The 24,499-nt window shown below is 38.3% G+C and overlaps 1 protein-coding gene across 7 annotated transcripts in view; it reads right to left on the bottom strand.

Moving 5' to 3' along the window:
- Window positions 1–24,499, bottom strand: part of TJP2 (tight junction protein 2) — a 63,217-nt gene that overhangs the window by 3,645 nt on the left and 35,073 nt on the right. For 6 of the 7 annotated variants that reach the window (XM_030466826.1, XM_030466825.1, XM_030466822.1 and 3 more), the window contains 18 exons: window positions 17,851–17,904; window positions 15,765–15,889; window positions 13,430–13,532; window positions 12,383–12,959; window positions 11,569–11,672; window positions 11,260–11,413; window positions 10,201–10,309; window positions 9,967–10,106; window positions 9,381–9,447; window positions 7,223–7,373; window positions 6,411–6,519; window positions 5,524–5,734; window positions 3,472–3,659; window positions 2,299–2,394; window positions 2,111–2,190; window positions 838–1,048; window positions 612–712; window positions 31–243 (listed from right to left, as the gene is read on the bottom strand). In XM_030466826.1, coding sequence (XP_030322686.1) covers window positions 31–243; window positions 612–712; window positions 838–1,048; window positions 2,111–2,190; window positions 2,299–2,394; window positions 3,472–3,659; window positions 5,524–5,734; window positions 6,411–6,519; window positions 7,223–7,373; window positions 9,381–9,447; window positions 9,967–10,106; window positions 10,201–10,309; window positions 11,260–11,413; window positions 11,569–11,672; window positions 12,383–12,959; window positions 13,430–13,532; window positions 15,765–15,889; window positions 17,851–17,895 — 2,784 coding nt within the window. In that variant the 5' untranslated portion in view covers window positions 17,896–17,904. Of the gene's footprint in view, window positions 1–30; window positions 244–611; window positions 713–837; window positions 1,049–2,110; window positions 2,191–2,298; window positions 2,395–3,471; window positions 3,660–5,523; window positions 5,735–6,410; window positions 6,520–7,222; window positions 7,374–9,380; window positions 9,448–9,966; window positions 10,107–10,200; window positions 10,310–11,259; window positions 11,414–11,568; window positions 11,673–12,382; window positions 12,960–13,429; window positions 13,533–15,764; window positions 15,890–17,850; window positions 17,907–21,184; window positions 21,207–21,844; window positions 21,998–24,499 lie in introns of those variants that run through there. The other variant, XM_030466827.1, reaches the window with a different exon arrangement.

Genomic DNA, 24,499 nt, shown 5'->3' with positions numbered 1-24,499 from the left:
GCAGTCTTGCTGAAAACACAGTCATCTCACCTCGTCCTGATGCACAGGTTCAGAGGACCTGCTAACAGATGAAATCCTTGGTTCGTCCATGGTCTCATCAAGTTCATTGTCAGTGTATGCACCTCCCTCTCCATCTGTGTCCTCCAGGTCACTGATCAGCCTACTGTCACAACTCAAATAGTCAGCACCCATCGCAGTCAGGTAAGACATACGGTCATCTGCATCATCTTCCATGCTGTCCAGCTGGAGAAAAGTCAGTAAGAATTAAGGAACAAATATTAAATATATAAGAATTAGAGTCTAATTTGGTCTCAACATCATGACAAAAAACTCCTTAGGAATGACTTTGTGATACGTAGGGAAACTAACGTAGAACCATAAAGGAAAATCCTGTAAAAGTTTACCCCTCCGCAACATTCTCCCCTAACTACAGCATTAGTGATGAAAGCTCCAAAGTATAACAAAAAGAGCAATAATTAATTACTTTTTTGTTACAAAGACCGACATCAAATGACCACTTTGATAACCAATGCAGCATTGGCAAACAAAATTTTGAACCATCTTTACTGGCAAAACATACCTGGAAACATCTGTATGGACTGACTGCTTACCTTTCCTTCTGATACCCATACTGCTTCTCCTTGCTGTTGCTGAATTGTATCTTTCAGACTACCATACCAGCTATCATTGGCTGAATTCAAATTGATGATGGCTGTAAAATAAAAGAAAAAAGTATACATACACAGCAAATGTTATGTGATCCCAGTCTTTGCTATCTAACACTTTTGTTTTGTTATGCACTCCCTTGATAAGTAGGTTAGACACATTCTTCCTTACCTGTAAAGAGATGGGAACAAGTTTTCTTCAGTTTGTTTGCTTGCTCATAGAGTTTTCTTGAGCTCTTGTTAGATGAGGAACACAGCCTTTGTCTCATGGTTTTCACACCCTGTTTACTGTCTGGGTTAAAGAAAACCACAATTGGAAACCACTGGGTGTAGTTTAGCAGGTCCACTGCTTTAGGAGTGACATCCAACAGAGCATGTTTATCCTGTTAATGACAAAAAGCAGGCAGGGTACTGCTTGTGAGGAACAAGAGGAGGAGGTTGGCACACAGACTCCTAGCAAAATCAGAGTATTTTTGTGAAAATAAGACTGTAACTTGTTGGACTTTTTCCCACAGTTTTATTACATTCAGCAGTGAGAGCAGGGAAACATTTTCAGCTCTGTCTTTCTGAACAGCTTTTGCCTGAATGATCTTGTTATTATGTGTTAAGTTTCATGTTATGTAAAAAGCACTTATTACAAAATAGGTGTTGAAAGTTAAATAGCTTTTTTCTTTAACTGGTCCTATCACAGCTCTCACTGCCACAAATATTATGGGTCTATCTGTGAGGCAAGGCAAATCTCACTTTTTGGATTTAATATATTCTTTCTTAGCTACTTCTGCTGCAAAGTTGAATGGGATTTTCATACATGTGCTTCAATGGGGCATGAGCTTTAAACAAACTTCTGTGTGGCCTTCTGCTCCCTTCTGGCAGCAGTTTTATAAGGCTCAGGGCAGTTATTTGCAAAGTTATTTGCCCATAGGTTTTAGGCTACTTGATTGGTACTGCTTTACCTGACCTCTAAACCTCTATACTCTGAATCTGACCCCTAAACCTCTATAATACTCTAAACAGTATTATAGAAAAAAGTCAATGCAATCTCAGTAGAAGCCACTTAGCTACCATAGCCATTACTCCTTCAGTTCAATAGTAGTTCAGTTCTGAAACAACCTAAAATGTTAAGTTTCTCATGACAGTAAGAAAAAGTAAAGTCTGCACAGCGAATTCAGAAAGCAAACAGTAAAACACGAATGCATCAGTGTTCAAATTTAGAATGGACTAAGGAAGAAAAGTTTAATTTCTACATATAAGGTTCACCCTCTCACTTGGAAGACAGTGATCAAAATTACAAAAATTGTGTCTGAACAATCTCAGGACAGGCCCATCATTAGGCGAAGTCTGCTTATTGCAGACAGAAGCTCAGTGAAGATTTGAGGACTCTGCAAGTTAAAGGAACAAACAACTCAAATGACTTTGACTGTAAGTAATTTGTACAAATACTCCACCTGCTCAATGATTTGCCTCACGGTGTTCAAGCGCACCACCCCGGTTGACTTCTCTGAACCGGCGTCTCTGGGTTCTGTCTCTGCAAAGACAACATTTTATCTTATCTGGAGTGTCTGGGAAGCTGTTATTATTAACTCAACTCATCCTCTCAGCTAAAGGTGATAAGGAGGTTAGTAGGATGACTTACTTGCTGTCTGGTACAGGTGAGGCAAATCACTGGACAGCTTTTCCATAGCAATGTCTGCAATAGGGCCAAATATCACCACAGGTCTCTTAAAGCCAGCTGAAATAAAAATATTTGGAGAAAAGGTAAGTCTGACAGGACTAGTTTTAAATATATACAAAGTAGCACAAACAAGATCCTCACTTACTTTGCAAAGTTATGAGTAAGTTGAAGATATTAAAAAAAAAAATTCAAAATATTCTTCAGAAGTATGTACAACAGCATAACTCATACAGAAAGCTATTTTTATCAGGACATAAAGCAAAATAGGTAAAAAATAAAAGCTTCTTTACACTTCGTAATGAAGACAACTCTATCGTACTGAGAAGATTCTACATTCTGAAAACATACAGCAGATCTTCAATAATCTTGCCATGCAGCAAAATAACAGGTACCCTGACTTAGTGAGCTTTATGTGAATAAAGCTACAACTGCTAAAATTTCTGCAGAGCAGCTTTAAGAGGAAAAGAAATACAAAATTCTGTTCTGCTTATGTCAAAACAAGAGCAAACAGTCTGTAAGTTAACGGGTGACTGCCATTCTATTGCTCAGTCTTCATCTTGGCATCTGGGAGCTCTTTTAAAAGTGCTTTTGTTTTTTTCTTCTCTTTTGACCCACAATGCTGTCATGTGTGAATACCTAGAACATTATCTCGACTTGCTCAACATAACTAGTTATATAGTTAGTTTAAAGAGATGGACATCAAACTTGATTATATTTGGACAACACTGAAAATACTTGGGTTTTATTTGCTCTCAAGGTAATGTTAAACTAGCATTTATGAGCCAGTTAGACTATGATTGGTCTCAGGCATATGGATTGTTCAGAGCTAGCCAAGGGGAAGCTAAGAAAACACAAAAAGCCTGTTTCTTCATTTTTTCATTTTAAGCCTTGAAATCGTCACACGCAATTTGGAGGCAAAGGAAAAAAGCAGCACTTCGAAAACACAAACCCATTTCTTTCCTAAAATAGTTAACAGCATCCAGAAACTGCATTCTGATGAAAATATTAATTCTTTCCTCCTGCACAAATTTAGCAGGGAACCCTGGCTGTTTGAAATTACTTAGCTGCCCAAACATCCAGATGCTGAGGCAGTCATTAGTGAGAGGGCAGCTGGCTCACAGCAGTGTCACTCACCCTCACGCAGCTGAACTCGCTCATAAGCTGGGAATTTTGTGCTCACAGATACAATAGCTGTCAGATCCTCACGACTCTTTCTCAGATTCTTCTTCACTCCAGATCGCTGGCCACGTGTTCTCCAGAAGTCTGCCCTATCACTCGAGCCATCTTTTTGGGCATTTTGAACACTGGCCATCTGGTCAGCTCTGACAGAGAAAGCAGAGAATTAATTTGTACAGAATTAGTCAAAGAAGGTAAAGGCACTTTGACTGAAGAACAATGCATTTTGAGATTATAGATAATTTGCCAGATAGACAGCAATGAGATGAGGAGAAATAGAGAAGATCCTTTTGCCTTGGAGCAAACATATTGTCAAAGGGATGCTGACTTGCCACAGCTACAAAATTGCTAGCTAGGAATGAGTCCTCAGGTCTTAAGCTGGTTACTCATGCAAGCAAAAAGGAATGAAACTGCAAAGAGGAGGCGAAAGACTACAAGTCAGAACTGAAGTCCTAAGAAATTACTGTCATTATTCTCTTCTCCACTAGGCCTTGTAACCACAACAGAGAAACAAAGGTTGGTTTGGAAGGCCAATGGCATCCTGGCCTGTATCAGGAACAGAGTGGCCAGCAGGTCCAGGGAAGGGATTCTGCCCCTGTACTCAGCGCTGGTGAGGCCACACCTCGAGTCCTGTGTCCAGTTCTGGGCCCCTCAGTTTAGGAAGGATATCGAGGTCCTGGAGTGGGTCCAAAGGAGGGCAACCAGGCTGGTGAAGGGACTCGAGCACAGATCCTATGAGGAGAGGCTGAGGGAGCTGGGGCTGTTCAGCCTGAAGAAGAGGAGGCTCAGAGGAGACCTCATCACTCTCTACAGCTCCCTGAAAGGAGGTTGTAGCTGGGTGGGGGTTGGTCTCTTTTCCCAGACGACTTTCAACAAGACAAGAGGCCATGGTCTTAAGTTGTGCCAGGGGAAGTTTAGGTTAGATTTAAGAAAGAATTTCTTTACGAAGAGAGTGATCAGGCATCGGAATGGGCTGCCCAGGGAAGTAGTGGATTCTCCATCCCTGGAGATATTTAAAAAGAGACTGGATGTGGCACTCAGTGCCATGGTCTGGTAACTGCAGCAGTAGTGGTTCAAGGGTTGGACTTGATGATCTCTGAGGTCCCTTCCAACCCAGCCAATTCCATGATTCTATGATTCTATGATCAATTAACTGAGAGGACAGGGGAAAGGGACAGGGGAATCACATAAAAAATGTATTTCAGAGAGCTCCATACAATGCAATTGTGAGCTGTTTTCCTTCATCTCACAATCACTACCACACTCAAGAAGTTAAAAGCCACAGTATAAAAATGCCCTATTTTTTTCTGATTAATTTTAACACTGATTATTACCTCACATGGCTCTTTAACCATGAAAGCATATTTAAGCATAGAACATTGCTATGGTTCAGTCAGTATTTCATATAAAAGTTAGGACCACAGCTACCAAGAAAGATTTGGCATAAATTCTTGAAACATTTTCTTTAAAGATAAACAAAAGAAATTCAGATACTGAAGTTTAATCAGAGTATTCTTGCACAGTCATGAGCTTCCTAAGATCTAAGTTGATTGGTTTTTTTTTACAGATTTTTTTTATTTGGTTTGATTTGATGTTGTTGGGGATGGGGATGGATGCAGGGGGAGAGAGCAGAGGCAGGGAGAAGAGAAGGTTGAAAAAAAGGCAGAAAAAGTAAAAAATAGGACTCTCCACTCCTATGTTCTAGAAGAGGAACTGAAGCAGGTAATGGTTAAAACCTGGCTGATCACTGACATAGGAGCTCTAGGTCTGTGTTGCAAATAACTCATCTAGTATGTAGGTAACACCATCCTCTCTTATCCTCCCACATAATGCTATGGTTCTAAAATCTACAGGTTTACAGTTACAAGTGTGAAACAACTTATTACTTCTTGTAAGGGGGGGGGGGGGGGGGAAGCGCAGGAAGAAAGATATGACATAGGAAGCAAAAATTATTTGGAAAAAAATAATCTTACATTTAACAATGTGTAGGAAGAAAGGATGTCACCTTACCTGCTCTTGTTTGGAATAAGGCCCTTTTCCAGTTCATTTCCAATTCTCACAGCCAGCCAGTTTCCCAGTTTGCCATCATACAGTGTATCAACTACTCTAAATATTTCCCCTCTGGTGAATGCTAAGCTCTGTGGTGATTCTTTTTCACATTCAAAGTGGCTTCTGATAAAGAATGAATCTCCTCTGCCACAGGCCATGATGTCTCTGTAAACTAAAAGAAGAACATCCCTTTAGTTTGTATTCTTTTTACACTTGCAAGATTAGGCTGTCATTCCAGAGCACAGTTTTGAAATTCTTCCTCTTCACTCAAAAAGATGAAAAAAAAAAAAACCCAAACAACTGCTTTCACAGCCATTGCCCTAAATGCACCATTATTATTAAGAGTTCTACATCTGGACATGGACAGCCCTTCCAGCTCTGAGGGAAGGAGGTACCTGTGCCTTCCCAAAGCCATAGTGAGCTCTGGTACTTCAGTATGAGAGCAGCTCAGGAAAGCAGGAAAGCAAATGGCTTTGCTGTCTGCTGTGCTGTTTATCAATCAAACTGTCCAGCTGCTGCCATCTGCCTTCAGACTGCCAAGGCACAGCAGGAAAGGAATCCTAACAGCACATCCTGGGGCAGCTGAAGTACAGAGCCACTCTTCAGAATTAAGAGGAGATGCTGTGTGCTAATAATGAAAGAGATGGAAAAGTGCTCTGAAAAACATGGCACATGCACATCGTGGTGGCCTTTGTGATATGGAACACAGCTCTCTTCCAGACTACTGAAGAGAAGGGTAACTAAAGTGATATCAAGAATAAGCACGAGAGGTTATCTGTGATTGCACTGACAAAACAGAGCTTAAAAGTTCTTCTTTGATATGCACACATTTTGTTCAAAACACCTACCTTCGTATTTGCTTTGAGCCAAAATTGTTACAGTGTCACCTTTGGGAATTTCTAAGAGATACAAAACAGCATCTTCCCGCACAATACCTCTGAAGTCTTGAGTGTTTACCTATTTGCAAAAAAAAAAAATTTTAAAAAATCGAAATCAACACCTGAAAAATCAACCATACAAGTAAAAGCCAAAGAATTTTTTTTCCATCTAAAAAAAATTTTAATCCTAAATTCCTTTAGCTATTAACAGTAATCTTTCCGAAATAACAAGGTCCTGGATATACACTGCTAGATTCTTGTTACTTGCTAGATACTTCTAACAAGCTCCAAAATGCCTTGAAAGTACAGGCTTTTGCCTATTACATTTGCCATCTATTCAAATTTTCAGAAAAACAAGGAGAATGTAAGAGGACAAAATGACATAGTTGATATGGCAAAAAACTGAAACTGGGAAAAAGAAAAAAAATCAGTTACTCAAGGAACATGAAGAAAGAAAGAAAAAAAAAATATGCTGGCCTCATTTATTCCCCCTCCAACACTAGAAAGAAATGTTTTACAAAAAATAAATTTTCCCATCTTAGGGCATCTTTCTTGACCAATATTTCTCCTACATATCCCTTCCCTAGAATTTTAAACTGAAGCTTGATATACAACTCTCCTACAAAAACTCATTTCGGTAAAATCCCTCCACCATACACACGCTTCCAAAATAACAACTGGATTTCCTAAATCACAATTTCTTTCCTGCTTTCACTAAGAAGGAAACAAAACAAAAGCCACAAAAAAACTTGATTTGCATTTCAGAGTATTTATACTCATACCTTAAGAATCTGATCTCCTTCCTGCAGACCCTCCTGATCAGCAGAGGTTCCTTCTTGAATTCCAGCAATAAATATCCCTACATCGTTTCCTCCAGCCAGTCGTAGACCCACACTGTCCCCTTTCTTGAATCTCACCATTTTTGTATTTGGACTAAGATTTACAGGCAGAAAAAAGGAAGTCAGGTCAGATGTTAGGCATATGAAAATATCAGGTTGTAAAGAGAAAATAACTGCAAACCTATCAACAAAATGATATCATAATCATCTCAGGTCCTTTCTTTCACTATATAGGCCATATTTAGCCAGGTAACTGCAGTGAGGGAAGGAACCAGAGAATTTGCATTTTAAGAGTGGAAACTGAACTAGGAAAGGTGACTAAGTGGCATAAAGAGACTTGACAGGGCAGGAAAACAATTCCCTGTTCTTGAAGCCCCAGAATAGTTCCCTGCCTATCTGAGATCCTCTCCTAGATGAGCAGCTGGTTGTTTTGTGAAAACAGAGCTGTAAATAATAATATTCATTGTCTTTTTCCTCTATACACCTGAGAACTGATATATGAGTAAAATTTTCACCTATATTTTCTTTGCAGCTTAAGATGTTTGAAAGACAGAATTCTTCAAATTTGCTTGTAATTAATCAGTATTTCCAAGTATGCTTTAGTGGTATGTTACAATCAGTGTGTTCATATTCCAGTGAGAGAGGCTACTGAACAAGGTTCAGGTTTTTAGCTGCCGAAAAAGCTGAATGCCTGAGTGACCTTCCAAAACAGAGGACAGTAATTATCTGTCAGCCTTTCTCAGTAATACCCTAAGTCTGTATTATAAATTCCCCTTCAGCAAAATAATCACTCGATTAATTTGCACATCATAGACAACATATGCAGGGCCCAACACAGCAAAGATCTGAAAAGAGAATCCATTTGAGAGAATAAAATACTCCAAGCTACAGACTATCTTCAAAACATCATCAGGCTTCTCCTTGAAGGCTCAAGGCTCCTTTCAGTTCTGTACTTGGAAACTCTCAAAAGAAAACATGTAAGTTCATTTCCTATTAATAGTTTCCAAGCTTTAGTGTCTTAATTGTTAAAGAATCAATACTATCAGGTTCCATTTGACCATTAATATAAGTAATCAAAAATACCCACAAAAACAAACTTTGGAAGGAATATTTTGTTCATTTCTAAGCAGTACAGACTAGTAGAGCAACATTAATTGTACAGGCTTGGATTTGAAGAAAAGACACAAACTTCTGTACAGAAGTTTCCAGCCTATACAGAAACCCACATGGTTGGCTTTGTCTTGCAAAAAGCTTGTTTACAAATTCAACAGAGGACATTCTCTTTATATCTTAGTATTGCAGTGAAGGGGAGAGTTGTCTTTTGCATACATGTAAAACAACAGAAGAGGTGTAAAATACAGTTGCATAGAAATGCACAGGTTAGAATGTCCCTCTACTCAGTGCAGGGTGTTTCACACCTTGACCAGCTATGTTTGGAGTACCCCTGGTGGTGGAGATACTGCAACACACACAGCAAAGTTGTTCCAGTGGCTCACCACACTTCTTTAAAAGTTTTCTTCTTTACATAAAGTCAGAATTTCTGATGTTCCAGCCTGTGCCCTTCGTTCTTTGTCCTGCCAGTGTACCCCTCCGAGAAGTGTATGGCTCTATTTTCTCTACATCCATTACCCATTAGGTTGTTGCAGAGAGCACTAAGATATCCCTTAAGGTCCTATCTTCTCCTGGCTTAACAATTCAAGTTTTCTTGGTCTTTTCTCATAGATCATATGCTGCAGCCACCAAACCTTAGACTTGCTCCAATGTATGAATGTCTTTCTTCCCCTGGGGAGCCCCAGAATGGGCACAGTACTCCAAATAATACCTCAAAGTGCCAAACAGAGCAGAAGAAAATATAGAAATATACCATTGTGTATGTTCCGATACAAACCCAGAAGCATATGGTGTTCTACACCTTCCAGGCAGATAATTCTAAAACTAAGTTTAATTCACAGTTAGAAGTGTCATCTTTTCTTGGCATTAAGTTATAAAGAAAGCACCATTCAAAATGGGCAAAAAAAAGTGAACTCCATGCAACCAAAACCCAGGTAAAAGTTACTGGAAAAACACTGAGTGCAAAAGAACATGACGAGTGCCACCTTACCCATATATTGCTTCATCTTCAGGGCTGGGTTTAAGAATTGTTCTTGTAGCTGCTTTTGGTTGAGACACTGTATGTAAAGAAGGCAATTACTGAATTATTTAAAAAATAATACATGGTAGCAACATTAAGCTATCAAATAGCAATCCAAACCCTCCATGCTAAAGATTAAATGTCAAGCATCTTTCTGACTAGAAGACTAGAACTGATTTAGTTGCCCTCTCTTTTTTTTTTTTTTTTTAAATTCTTGAAAAATAACAAGAAGTCTAAGGGAAGGATACAGAACTCTTTCAGGCAAGCTAGGACAGGTTTCAGGAATAGCTTTATACAGCTGCTTAGGGCAACAGGCTACAGTAGATGCTTTAGGAGAATATTGTCTTTACAAGGTGATAATTCTAAAAAGCAACTGTCTTCAAATAATCTCAGGTGTTTCTTCTCTCTCTGTACCACGAAGTAAGGACAAACCTCTTCTTTGTGTATCAGGATGGGGTTGAAGTGAAGAGTATACTAGATATGGCAACATGATTGGGAGGGTAGATATTCTGTGGCCAGAGAAAAAAAAGAGGAACCAAAAAATTCAAACTCTGACCTGCTGGATCATCTTGGAGCTTTGTTTCTTTGTTTGTGTCTGCAACTGCAACAGCAGGAGTAGCACTGTCACCAATTGATTTGAATGGTGTAGGCATTGCACCCATTCTGGACATCCTAACAGATGGATCATCTTTTGCACTAAAAGAAAGAAACAGAAATGCAGTGAAATTGGTATTTTAAGAATGTACTTGGCAGCCATTACAAAAATGGACTAGAAAATACCACTTCTTACCTTGGTTTCTCTTTCAGCTTTTCATTAGATGAATGTGAATCTAGATCAGAATGATGTAATCTCTCATCTTGAGGGGAGAATGATCTGTTTGACTCTATTTCAGAAATGTCTGAGAAGAGAGCAGCAAATCAAGAAATACAGGATTTATTTAAACCACCTGCATGTCTGATCACCACATTTATTTACAAAGATTTCACATATAAGTTATGCTGAATCTTTAAGTCTGCCCCTGTTCTGAGTTGCACTTGACTAGGGTTAAAAAAAGTGCCATATGCCTTTTAGTGCTTCCAGTCTCCCAGCACCTCAAAAAAATTTCAAACACTCTGAGCATGCCATAGACTCATTACTAGTGTTAGCAGCCTTTTTTAATTTGAGGTTGCATGGTGGTTCCCAAACAGAAGAACATCTGCACATTAACAGTCTTGACATCATTGCTTCTCAGTGACAAAAGAGACAGAGGAGCTCTGAGATTTGAACCATACCTCAGACTTCACACTTAAACTGACAGAAAGTTAGCAGCCAATATTCTGACATTAGAGAAGCAAATATCTTTCATTAAATAATGTAACATTCTGCTTCCCCAACACCCTGAGCCCTTCCCAAAGCAAGGTGTTGTAGAGAGATATAGGTCATACACGGTGAGAGTTCCTTGTACAGAATAGATACTGGAAACAGTATGCCCAGGGGAACTTAATTTCATCATCCTGACATTTTTTCCCTTCTACTGAATGCTGTAAGGAATGTTAAAGCCCTTAAAAGGACAGATGAGTCTCGTCAAATCATTTTTAACACTGAAGTCCTTTATTAAAGCAACTGACCTGTTTGTTCAGAGAAGTAAGATTGATTTTGCCAGACCAACATTGCTTCTTCTATCTCTGTCCCTCAACATGTAATTATGATTTAAAAAAAAAATAAAATTCTTCTTTCACCTAAAGATAGTGGGCTTGGTATTTAATTGGCTATTACTTAGGATTGTTTTATTTTTATTAATTTTAAAAGAATGTAGTACCACTCTGCTACAGCAAAATATTATAAGCTCTATTCTGCATGAAACCTTACCATCCATTTCTGAGTCACTGTCATTCAATGAAGGAATGTTGAGCAGTGTCTGCTTTCTGTCCCTGAGGACAACGAGCTGGAGCTTCCCCCGTGACTTTTCAATCAGTTTTCGGGCATCAGCTAAAGACATGTTCTCTGTCACTGTACCATTGATCTGGACACAAAAAAGCAACAATAACACCGCAAGTAAACAAACAAGTTTATATTGTGCTCAAGTTTAGCAGTGAATTTGACTATAACATGACATACTCCAGAGCAACCGGTACAACAAATGCCTGCTGAACTCCTAGCAATATAACCAGAACTGACCTTGAGAATTATATCCCCTTCATGAAGATTGCCATCTTTGGTTGCCAGGCCAGTACGGGTCATTTCTTTTATGAAGATTTGACTTCCAAGCCGAAGACCATATTCTGCAATCAAGGAAATATTTCAAGGCATTTTAGAAGACAAGTAAGGATGCGCTTTCTAAAAAACTAGACAGTGTACATGCATCATACCCCATTACACCGTGAGAAAAGAAAAAAAAAATGTAGACCTAGTAAACTCATTTAATCCCAGGCTCATTCTCCTATTTCTGTGCTGTCATCCGAGTAAGAAAAAACATCATATTACATCATATTACATCTTCATATTGCATCTTATATCTTTCATGGCTCTTCATATAAAGCTTTCTTGGCTTTTCATATTCTGAAACATTTAGAAGCAACAATCCTTAGAACTACTATACTAAAGGGAAAAAGTAAGCACACTGTTAAATGTATAGCCTACTCTGCACCCTTTGTAGCTGACCCTTTTGTACATTTGCCAAGTATAATCTGAAGCATGACCAGATCCATGTTTCCCACCAGAACCAGAAGAATAGGGCAGACAGAATGGAAAGCCAAAGGACACAGTGCTTGGAAAAGACTGAAACAATGTAGGTGAACAGTTATTTTTTCACAGGTGAAATTCAAGGTGCTAAAGGCTAAAATCACCACAAACCAGCCAAGAAGGATAAAAGAACAACTTAAGCCATCTGTTGGGAAACTCAACATTCGACCTGTAAAATCAGAGAATATTCAGCCCCTCTGCCTCCCCCACCAAAACAAGTGGGGTTCCTCTCCTCCCATGTGATACCTACCTTCATTATGTCTGCCTTTTGTTAAGAGAACACTGATGGGTCCATTCTGATCCTGGGGTCCAAGGTATTCATGCTGATGGTGTATTTCAGGTGAAGGACTTCGGGATCGCAGCCTGTCCCGACTTTGACTCCTCGCTTCCTTTGCATACCGATCAGCTTGAGATCCATGACTGTAGCTGTGTGGGCTGTAATCTCCTCTGTAGGCCCGTTGATAGCCATCATCCCTGTCAATGCTCCTTCCCCGGCTCCGATCCCTTCTATAGTCTCGATCCAAGCTCCTGTCAATGCTCCTGCCATGGCTTCTGTCACGGCTGTAGCTGCATTCCCTGTCACGGCCTCTGCTTCGGTTGCGTCCCCTCTCTTGCTCATCCCTGTAGCTCTGATCCAGGCTGTTTCCCCAGCTCTGGCTGCGCCCTCCGTTACCACTACGCCAGCTTCTCTCACTGTAGCCACTTCGAGTGCTTTTGCCATCAAATTCTGCATGGTCATCCTTTACATCTAAAGCTCTGTCCTCGTAGTCAGGGGAGGGGCTTCTCCTCAGCGCAGTAGCCTGAACTTTCCTGGGTCTTTTGACTACCTGTTTGGTGCAACATGAAACAAACAGAAGTCTCCAATGTTAAGAGTGTGAAATTCAATATATAAAGGCTGAAATCAAATCACACAAAAATGTTCTATGTATAGAACAACCAGTAAATTAGATTATTTGGATGTGCAGAAGAAGTATTTACTATGTCTTTCACAGAATGGTAGGGCTGGGTAGAGGATGAAAGGGACCTCTGAAGATCATCTAGTCCAGCACCCCTGGCTAAAGCAGCAGCATTAAAAAAAAAATATAAAATATATATATATAAAAGCTGCACAGGATTACAGGTGAGTTTTGAGTATCTCCAGAGGAAACTCCACAACTGCTCTTTTGAATTTTCTATTGGGCAATGGCTTGCTTTGCTTTATGAACGTATTCTATATTTCATTGCAGAAAACAAAAAATCTTTACTCATTACACAGGTACATACTAATGTAGAATGAACGCATTTGTAATTTACTTACAATGGTGGCCACTTTGCCACTTTTCCTAAGCTGCTGGACGGCAAAAGAATGTGGAACATTTTCCATTGGGGTCCCATTAACAATGACAACTCGGTCATTTTCCCTGGAAGATGGGGAAGTGGAAAAAGAAAAAAAAGCATGTAAGAGAAGGCTTCATTAAAACACGAGAACAAATTTTTATATGTGTGTATGTATATATATATAAATTTTTTTTTCCAGTGGGAACTTAGGATTTCATTCTTTTTAACAGAGAGTTTTGCTTATAAATGGTGTTTGTATACAAACAGTACAACTTAAAAATTAACCTTTGGGCAATGGTGCACATCTTTGTACATGTACTGTAAGAAGCTTGACATAATGTCAAAAAATCTGGTTTTTAAAGAATAATTTGTGATTACCCCTGAAACTTTTACTCTTTTTTTTTTTTTCTTCAGTTGGAACTAAATCTTTCACAATTAGTCCTACATATTTTTTATAGTTATATAAGAGTTTCCAGAAAGCTTCAAATTGCTACAGTTATAGACGTATATATTCAAAGCTTGACAAATTTTGCTCCTCTAGTACACTTTTCTGAAAGCCTGGTATTCAGGTCCCATCTACTCTGAGGAAAGATGACAGAGGAGTGGGTGGGTGGGAACCCAACTAAACTACAATACATAAGAAGTCCTCCCTGCCCTAAAAGGCAAAAAAAGAATACTAATTCATTTGTTCAGACCTCCTGTGTGTCAGGAGGCCATTAAGACTTAACTCAGCCACTCCCAGGAGACAGCCCGTAAGTGCAGGAGATTTAAAAAAAAAACAAAACCAAAAACCCCACTCATATTAGTTTATTCTGGTGACTACTCAGTTACTAATCTCAGAGTATTAGCTCAACAGATTATTGGTTACCATGCCATTTTCTGCTAGATAAAAGAAATCTTTATTACCCATTATTTTCTCTTCACTGTAATCAAGTCACATCACAATCTTCTTTTTAAATAAGAAGATTACACACTTTAAGCTTCTCTTTATAAGGCACTTTTTCTTACCTCCTGAATTATTTTTATGCCTCTTTTCATGCCCTTCCTGTTCCTTTTACTGAATGAGTATGCCAGAACAGCACTCTATATTCCAGTATCAGTTTCATCCAGGATTTATACGAGAGTTCAAATAGCTCACTTCACATCCAAAAATGGCATAAATCTTAATGTTGTAAAACTACACCAAGAGCTCCTGCCTATTTATGCTCATTTTACCCCAAAATGGATTGCAGGGTTGTAGTTCCCACACACTCCGAAGGTTAGACCTGTATTGCCCAGTTCATTGGAGGAATGGCTTTGGGTTCATTTCCATCAGAATGTGTTTTGACTGAATGGAACCAAATAGCTTCATACTGCCTTGTTGTAATTTTTACTGTACTGAGGAGTTTACATAATTTGTGTACATGATTTTATTCCCAAACCACAGGTGATCATGGAACAGAATGGATGACAGTAGTGTTGTACAGAGATCACTGCTATAAAATGAAGGGTTTGTATGTTGACAGAGGGTGGTTTTTACTTGGCTCACAGTAATACTTTTATCCGATCCTTCAATAAGTACTCACACCTCAGCCTTTTCACTACCTCACAAAAAACTAACATTTAGCAAAATTAATTACTATTATTTGAATTAATATTACTACACAACTTCAGCATTCATCTTCCAGATTGGCTAGTTCTCATCAGGAATCATAAGTCAAAGGATGAAAAACTGATCAGCACTGGACAAGAAATTGTTTATCTCACCCCAAAATTCAAAACTACTTGGTTAGAATTACTCAATAAATTTGGCCTTACCAAGGATGATGTTACCTGGAGAACTACAGAAACACTTTGTGTATTTTTCTTCTTTGAAATATAAAATAAATATTTAGCAAACACTTTTGTTTCTCTTCCTTCCCTCATTGATGCTTCTGTCACCTTAAAAGTGAAGATATTTTTCAGGGCTGATGTGGGCCATTCTCTTGAAAACTAATGACTGATCACTAAATGTGTTTCCTGAAGGATAACCAGGGAGAATGCTTTAAGATAAGTATTTCTACTGTTCCTTGAGAAGAAACAATCTTAAGAGAAACATATTTAACCAGAAAAAATTTTAATGTAACTTACAAAACAAAATAAAACCACCTCTGAGAGGAGTTAGCTTGTTTTGCGGGCTTTACTGTTTGTTTTTAATTAAAACCAGACATAATTTTTCAAGAGGGCATCAAAACTTGAGTGGGTTAAATCCCCAGGATTTCTACCAAGCCTGAAAGTTTTACATACTCTACAGCCATGCAACAGAAAATAGGCCAGAGAAATAAGATATTGCTTACTGAAGTAATCCATCTGCTGGACCACCAGGAAGAACATCTGAAATCACTATGGATGTTTCACCGTTTTCAAAATGAGGGTTATCTCTGCCACCAGAAACTGCGATCCCAAATCCTCGTTTTGAATCCTTTACAACAAAAACAAATACAACAAAATTTAGTTCCATCCATAAGAATTTTGACAGGGAGAAAGAAGAGCAACATGAATGTTTCTGTGATTTTACTCTACCTAGACATTATTTAAAATATGATAGCTGTGTGCAGAGAAGAGCATGTCTAGATTTAAAAAAGAGTAAGTTTACAAATCCATATAAGAAGATGTGATTCCATATTCCACAATCTCAGACTGCAGCCTTTTGATGATTAGTAATAAATCAAAGGACTCGCTACCTTAGCTGGCATTTTGCTACACCACCCCAGTTTATTGTTAGATATATCAATTTTGTTAGTGATGCTTGGGAAACTGGAACAGCTTTTCCAGGATCTTATCTGCATTATGATTTGTTTGCAATAACTACTAGCTCCTCGATCAGACTAAGCAAGATCATGTCTGATTACAAAAAGCATGCAGTGAATCTGTAAATTCTCTAAAATTATTCCCTCTGCCAACCAGCTATTTTAAACATGTAATTTATGTGAAACCTGTCATCATAGAAACATCAGGCCCATATTGACCTGAGATGGCATAAGTAATATCAAGGAAATACATAACAGGGTGCAATAAAAGCACGTTTACAACAGTAGATCTGAGAACTATGACCATAACTGAACTGCAGACAAGAAGGCATGCACTAAGCCATACATTTTGTTAAACACACAGGTTTAATCACAGGTTTAATTTTATCAGCTATATAACACAGACCTCTGTGACTATAAAATACAAATTATGCCACATTTAAATGAAATGGAAAAGTAATATCGTGCACTCGTGGTGCTTTTCCCACAGCTTATACTCAGGGTATGCAGTTCATCGTGGACTAGCTCATGTCATATTTTCAGGAGGAAAAGAGCAATGATTTGTGTTGTTTTATTTATTTTTTAACAGTAAACAGCTGTACCTTACTTTTACAGGAAGTAGTATGATGCATCAAGTCAAAACAATATAAAAAATTTAAAACCAATGGTAATAATTCATTGGTAGTGGCTGATGCAGCAAGTAGCCCTTTGCCATCTCAGTAGTAGAACCCTGTCTCTGAGGCAAAGAGGTAATGCCTGTTTACAAGATGTTCAAGATCTGAAAAGCTGGGAATTACAGGAACTAAGGTCTGCAATGTTTCTCCTATCCGCCTTTGAGACCTGAAAAGCAATCTTTTTTTCAACAATTTAGCACATGTAACAGGACACGTAGAATAGATTTTACCTTAGGTCATCAAGTTGAGTTCATTGCAGAACATGTTAAGTAAAATGCAAGCAGCAACGTAGAGGCTGCTCACTAACTAAACCCAGATATCAGAACAGCTTGGAAGATGCCTGCCAAAGCATTCATCCTGAAGTACGTGTGCAGCATCCTAGCCATTACAGAACTTGGAAACAAGAGGTATATGTTCTTTAACTCAAGAGAACTCTACATAGTAAGATACTTCCTCTTGCTTTAGAATAATTGATAAAAACAAGTCCATATATTTAAAAAAACCACAATTATATCAGTAATTTCCCACTAGATGCTACCTTGAGATATATTAAAGTACATATATACGTATATAAAAAAATCAAATTGGTGGAATCATGTTCAGTGATTATTATAAACTTGAACAACAACTACAGCTGCTTCACAGAACCATCTGCTTTTTTTAAGGTTATTCAATAATGAATTTAGATATGTGGCTGGCATGTGGCATATTACCCTGTCATTACAGAGACCAGTAGCAAAAATAGTACTTAAATTGTTAATTTAATTTACTGTTAACATTAAGGAGTCATGTATGACTAACTAGCAATTAACCTTTAAAATGAAAACCTCATCTGATCTGGACAATGAATTAGTCCTATTCTCAGACTCAGATATGCTAATAACATCTATTGTAAAACATATTTAGACTAAACTAGTGCTTGAATTATTTGAAAATTAAAAATACAAGCACTAACTCACCTTTTGTAAGGTCACAGTGTACTGTTCCCATATCAGCTCTTCCATGCCTGGGGCCTGTTGCACACAGAAACCAATTAGTAAAGCACAGAGGATGCAACTATCTAAATTAAGATATGAAACATCCCATTAAAACACATGCTTAAAAATAAGCTGCGTATTCTAATAATTTGGTAGAGTTAGTAAGAAACATATATATTTCAATTATTGGCATTTTTTCTTTAAGAAGTCAAAAAATATTAATAGTTCCAGAGTTATAGAATCTTTGGATTTCACTGATTTTAACAGCTCATTCTGATTTTTGGGAAAAGTCTTGCTCAGCAAAACATTTAATTTGGAACACATTGGCATTACATAGCCCTAATTCAATTAACACAAAAAACTTACAGAAGACCTCTCCATCCCAGCATATAATACGACTAGCAGTTGAAACTCAGGTTTTCAGGACAAACTACCCTTCAGAGCCTTTGCTTTCTTGTTCACGTGGATTTAACAAAAGTTTTGTCCACTATGAATAATGTAACTGAGTAATTAGGTTGCCCTAAAGAAATGAAATTTTACAGGAAATCACAGCATATCACTAAACACACTTCTGTATTCGTTTTGGTGACACTTCTCAGAAACATTTTTTTTCCACGTTTCCACTTAAAACTGATCCTGATCAGTTTATCTTACATGATATAACCTGAAACCTTTCCAACATCACAGCTTAAAATATAATACAGAATAATCACCCAGCTGTGATGCATCATATACTACAGAGCCAGCCCCTCCAGTGCTTGCCTTGTAAAACGAGAAAAACAAGAAACAATCTTTGATGCGCTGCACACATTTCAAAATGCAAAGCATTTGCTACAGAAGAAAAATCCAGGCATTGTGAGAGTATGTGCATGTACATATTCAAGCCATAGGTTTATTTGTTCTTACTGGTAAAAGTTGCCATCTTTCCAGGGAAGCTAAAAGTTTGCACAGAAAACTGAAGTTCAGATAGAAGCTCGGTTTTGACTTAATAATCTTCTTAAAGGCATTGCAAAAGATAACTGGCAACTGAATTGCAAAACAATAGAGAGAGAAGTGCCACAGGAAAGGTATGCTTGTACTTTCAAGAACCTCTTGTATTTGCAGAGTAAAAGTCTTCCGGCAGTACACAAATATTTAGCAAGTTATGGATGTTGACCCTGAAACGCAAGGAACCCCATAATGCATCCTCCCAGTAGATTCTGAGCATCCCAAAGAGGAACTTGGTTTACACAGTTTTACACATTTTCTGTACTGAAAAACAAACTTAAATTTAAGTCCCATTCAGAGTTCCTACCAGAATACACAAAAGATTCAGCATTCTTACTGGGAATTTTACTACACTGAACTGTATTGAACTTCTACTGTTCTCCCAGTAATTAAAAAAACTCTCCAGTTTCAGCAAGTTTTTGGGTCTAATTAAAAGATTAATTTAAAATACCTGGAAGAGAGGATGGCTTTTATTAAAACTAATACCATTTTTAAAGTATTTCTGAATTTCAACTAATGTAGATCAAGCAAGAAAGTGGCATTTATAACTGTTAATATGAAAACATGTGTCTTGTGTCAGTCATTGCTCTGTTGAAGCACAGGGTTATATTATTTTATCTCATATTTCCAGGTAATCAGCTGACATATCTAACCCTCTGACTAGCTGATACTGAACTAGCTCACTACATACATTTCCTTACACTTAAATCCTTCTGTAAGTAACTGATTTCTTAATTAAGTTCTTTTTTCCAGCTGCTGTGATACTGCAGTAAATAGAAGTGACTAGGTGTATATGAAAATGTATGTTTGTTTTTCAATTACAGTTCACCTACTAGTGATCTTTGGCTACACCATCACTGTCCTGCTTTTCTACAGGATAATAAGCTGTGAAGAAATCCAGCCTGCGCTAAAAAAGAGCCTCAGTGTGACTTAAATTCCAGTTCACTTCACTGAAGAAAAGTTTTAGAAATGGAAGACAGTATCAAATGATGGGTAAAATGTAAGGGGTAAGCAGCTGAATTCAGATTTTGAAGAAGGAGTGGAAATGGCAAATCCTTTCTATCCTTCTCAAGGCTCAATAACTTACACATGTAAAAAGAACATCACCTAAATTAATGTCATTCCTGTGTGTAGCTCTTACCAACAATACCTCCCAGACTAAAATATGAAGTCAAGCCTGCTCAGGGAAAATAGTGAGGCAGGCAAGATGCTCGTGACAAGCACTCAGTAGCTGTGGGAACAAAAAGCAGCATGTTTGCCTGTCTCTTCAAGAAAACTCTTAAGTCCAGGTCTTTCAATACAGTACCTACTAAAGGAAGGCCTAAGGAATGACTGCTTATTTAGTACAACACACCAGAGGAAAAGGACTAAGGAAAGAACAGTAAAGATACTGGTGGCAAATTTCTAGGTATTCCTGTAAGGTAAGCCTACAGAAATTTCCTTCCAGAAAAGCAGGCCTCCCATGAGCAGTGCCACAGGTGAAACTTTGTGCACAATCAGAGAGCTGCATTGTATAGTAAATCAGAGCACTGTAAACTAACAATTTTATTTTGCTCTGACAAATAAGTCTCATGGTACCTGGTCACAGAAATAAATAATAAGAATGGAAGAGAAACTACTGCCTACAGATTCCACAATTAAGGCCTTGCAAGATGTTGAGCCTCCAGTATCACTTCATCTGTGCCTAGAAGTTCCTCAGTTATCAGAAACCATCTTGGGTATTTTCTGTGTAAATTTTGGGGGTTTGTGTTAACTTGAAACTTGCTGAGTAACAAATAAAAGACAATAATTTTAAAAAAACTTTAAAATTCATAGACATTTGTTGAAGTAATACATTTTTAGAAACTGCTCCCTGTTGCACTGTCTCCCTTTCACTTTGTGCTACACTAGCAAAGGCAGGTGCACTGAGAATTTGCAAGCTGTTATGAGTAGAACAAATACCAAGACATCAGGACTTGTTCTGCCATACTGGTAAAGCTATGCAGGCTCTGTAATAAAGTTCAGAGAGCTGAATGGTCACCTTGAAAGCACATAAGGCACGAAACACATCTGTACTCCCTCAAATCTCTAAGCAATAATCTCTTTAACATTATAAAATGTACTGCAGCTTGCCATTGCCACAATGCTAACCCATGCTGGCAGATTAGTGGAGAAGATTGAGAGAGAGGGAGGGAGAGACTACAAATACTAAAAATCATCAGCTGAGGACTCAATCAAAACTAAGACTGAAATCTCCACCACAATTGCAAAATTCCTGTATTCCACATCAAATAATGTGACTCTCCTCTGAATGCATCAAGTGATGGGTTACAAAAAAGTTCTATGTCCTTGCCAAGCTCTTCATATTTCCACTGCAAGGAAACACAAAGGCACCTTAGAAGCTTGTGCATCCTTTATAGGATCACAAATTCACAAAAAAACTTTACACCAAGACACTGGAGAGAGAAATGCAAGCAAAATGGTTAGGAATCCCACCTGCTATTACTAATTGCAACTGTTTAACAAGTCTGCTCAGGTTTTACACAGATAGCAGGCTACCTGCAAATTCCTGTCATTAGCTAGTCTGAATTCAGAACTGACTAAAGTCAGTCCATTTCTAATTAGAACACTGTGATCAGGATTTGCTTAAATCTGCCTAATGCTCACATACTAAAAATGACAGCTGCTTTTTACATCCCCAAAATAGATTGTTTAACAGAATTTTTAGCAGGAAACAAGTCTAAGTGCTAAAATCCTGTGTGTTCCACGAACAGGCAGCTCTAGCAACTCTCACTGACAGTCATCAGAGATTTATACAATTACCTGCTTCTGAGAGATGACTGAAGACAACTTCATTCACAATGAAAGAAGAACAAAACCAGAAGACCTGCCACAACAGTTAATCTGGTGATAGAAGTGATCTGGAGAGGCAAAGGATACACGAGGGGAAGAGGGGGTAGGGGGGAGAGGACTCAGAGCAAGATGCAACAAAAAAACCCAAACAACTCACGTGCCCTTTCAAAATCCCCAACTTTTTGACTGCATGTGACCACATTCTCTGCAGAGCTTGAGCTGTCTTCATTGTTGCAGGATATAATCTGTGAGGGGAGGCAGTACATCCCCGTCTTTTCATCTGTTTCCACCACTCAACTCGGTTATGTAATTCTAATACAATAGTGGCCTACATACTCGAACAAATCCTGCCGTCAGTTTCACACAGAAACACATCAAAACCACAGTCGGGAAATCTACCAGGAGTTCAACTAACTCTGACTTTAGGAAACCCCAGGAAACAGCAGTATGGTAATCTTACAACCTGTTTCATTTTTAAATTGTCAGAAAAAGACAAGTTGCTCTTCTTCCAAGCACATTTGGGCTCACCCCATCAGGAACCCACTTGAAACTTTTTTTAAAAAAGGCTTAAGAAGTGTAGAAAAGGTTATTTGAAAATTCATATTTTGACTATAACATTTTACACTAAAGATCACCACTTGACTCCACTGCCTTGAGTAATGCTGTGGTTTAGCAGTGTCTATATTTAACAATTTAACTGCTGAATCCAGGAAATTCTTAAGCAGAAATAATTGTATACATGTGAGGGAACCCTTCAACTTCACATGTAAAATCACAAATAAACAATTATAGAAATATTACCTTGGCTCCAGCAAGCAAAAAGAAAAAGAGAAACAAAGTAACAGACACTCCCTCTTATTAATCAAGCATTTAGTAAGATAGCTGTAAGAATTATAAGCTCATCATACATTTAAACAGAGGGCTTTATTGGAAAATAGGTCAGGCTATCAATTCCACCTATGACACATGAATGCTGTGAAATTTAAGCCTTAAGTGGACTTTTCGCCTAAGCTTTATAGGAGTAAGTTTCACAGGCACTGAGCAGATAGGAACACATGCCAAGTTCAGTGCACAACACGAACCAAAACCTCCATCTGCAGACTGCATTTTTCATTTGTGGAACAATTCTGACTGCTGGAGAGTAAGAATTCAGACAGCAGTGGAAAATGTAGAGGGGTTCTTTTGTTTAGCTTTGTTTTTTCTCCCTCCCCCCACCCCTTTTTTTTAATTATTATTTTCTTGCAGGTTTTTTCCATTTAAAATCAAGACCAAACTGAATAGCCTGTGTTCCAACTCTAACCCCATCTCTTCCACACTAGTCTGAGTACTAGTATGAACACAGCACCATTCAGCTGGCACTCAGGGGGTCTGAGATTAACACCCTGACACCATCTTCTGACTGTCACTTCCCACTTCCAGAGCACACTCTTGGCTAGAGGTAGTTTAAGACTGTTGTTAGGAGTTGTGTCAAAATAGTTTGAAATCTCCCTGAAGACTGTAAAAGAAACAATAATTCCTCACATCCTGAAGTCTCACATTCACAGCTTCCAAAGATGTGTTTTAAATTTAATTTTTTATTTTTAGAACAGCAGGAAGCAGAAACAAATGTAAGGATGTATCTGAGGCTGTCTTAGTTCTTCTGCTCTCCTTGCCAAGACAAAGCTTCAACAGAACTCAAAAACCAGAAATGGCACCATAAAAGGACTGTGCTGAAAACACAAATGGAAAACAAAAATTGCAGAACACTATAGTGTCCAATAGTTGTAGTTATGGTTATAATGGCAAGAACTCTTCTTCCTTGATCTTTTCTCAAAAGCAAAAAGACACAGATTGACTCTACCAAAATTTAAAGGAACCTGAATACCGATTCGTAAAAAATCATCAGGAAGCCAAGGAATATGAATTTTCTTGAAGTCACAACAAGAGCTGTGAACAGACCAATGAAGGCTTTTGCATTTGGTATTTCATTTTGGAGGAGAACAATTTATCCAGAATGTAAATTCCTCTGTTAAATGCTTTAGAGTGAAATGAAAAGAGTTTTAAAAACTAACAAGCAAGCACTGTCACAGACACAGTTTTTTGACTTTACCAGCTTGTCTCTTTAGAAAAGGTAAAGGAAACTAAAGACTAACTTCACCCCCAGCAGAAGATTACAGTGGCAATGACAAATCTCTCACATTTGACACCTCGGTTCTTTGTGGAAGTCTATCCAGACAACAGAATGTGAATCATGTGGGGAAAATAAATTGAAAACTATGTATGATGATGTGGTCTTTAAACTAGGGCAGTGAAAAGAAAATGAGAGCTCCCAGAAAATCCCAGAGCAGCCTCTGAATGTGACAACAAAGCCTTACAGCAACAGGCAACATCCTGACCTACATGAAGAAACAGCTTCATCACCTTAGCATTATTTCCTAAACAGAAAGGGTAACTTAATTTCTCCAAGTCAAGTAGCCTGTCCACTGAAAAGTGTTGAGCAATGAAGCAAATGCATAGGTTTCCTCCATTCTGTCAAACAGAAGTTTCACACCAAAGCAGTCCCTGTAAAGGAAAACAGGGGTCAGCCTTCTTCCACTGTGGGACTTTTGGACAGCTAACAGGTGGCAAAAAATTCCAGGATGAGAGAACTTGCTGTTATTTCTCCCTCTCATATGAGACTCCAAATGACTTCCAGGACACAAAGTTAGCTACAATCCAATCCTATGCAGAACTGAGGAGATTAAAGGCAACAGCACTGTCAGCCAGACTATTGAGAATATTAATTGAAAAACACATTTAGGTCTCATTTGCATTGTAGCCTGGTTACTAACAT

The sequence above is a fragment of the Calypte anna genome, chromosome Z (genome assembly GCF_003957555.1).
Source record: "Calypte anna isolate BGI_N300 chromosome Z, bCalAnn1_v1.p, whole genome shotgun sequence".
Classification (NCBI taxonomy): domain Eukaryota; kingdom Metazoa; phylum Chordata; class Aves; order Apodiformes; family Trochilidae; genus Calypte; species Calypte anna.
The sequence above is the reverse complement of the archived record's forward strand: the minus strand, read 5'-3'. Positions and strand labels throughout refer to the sequence as shown.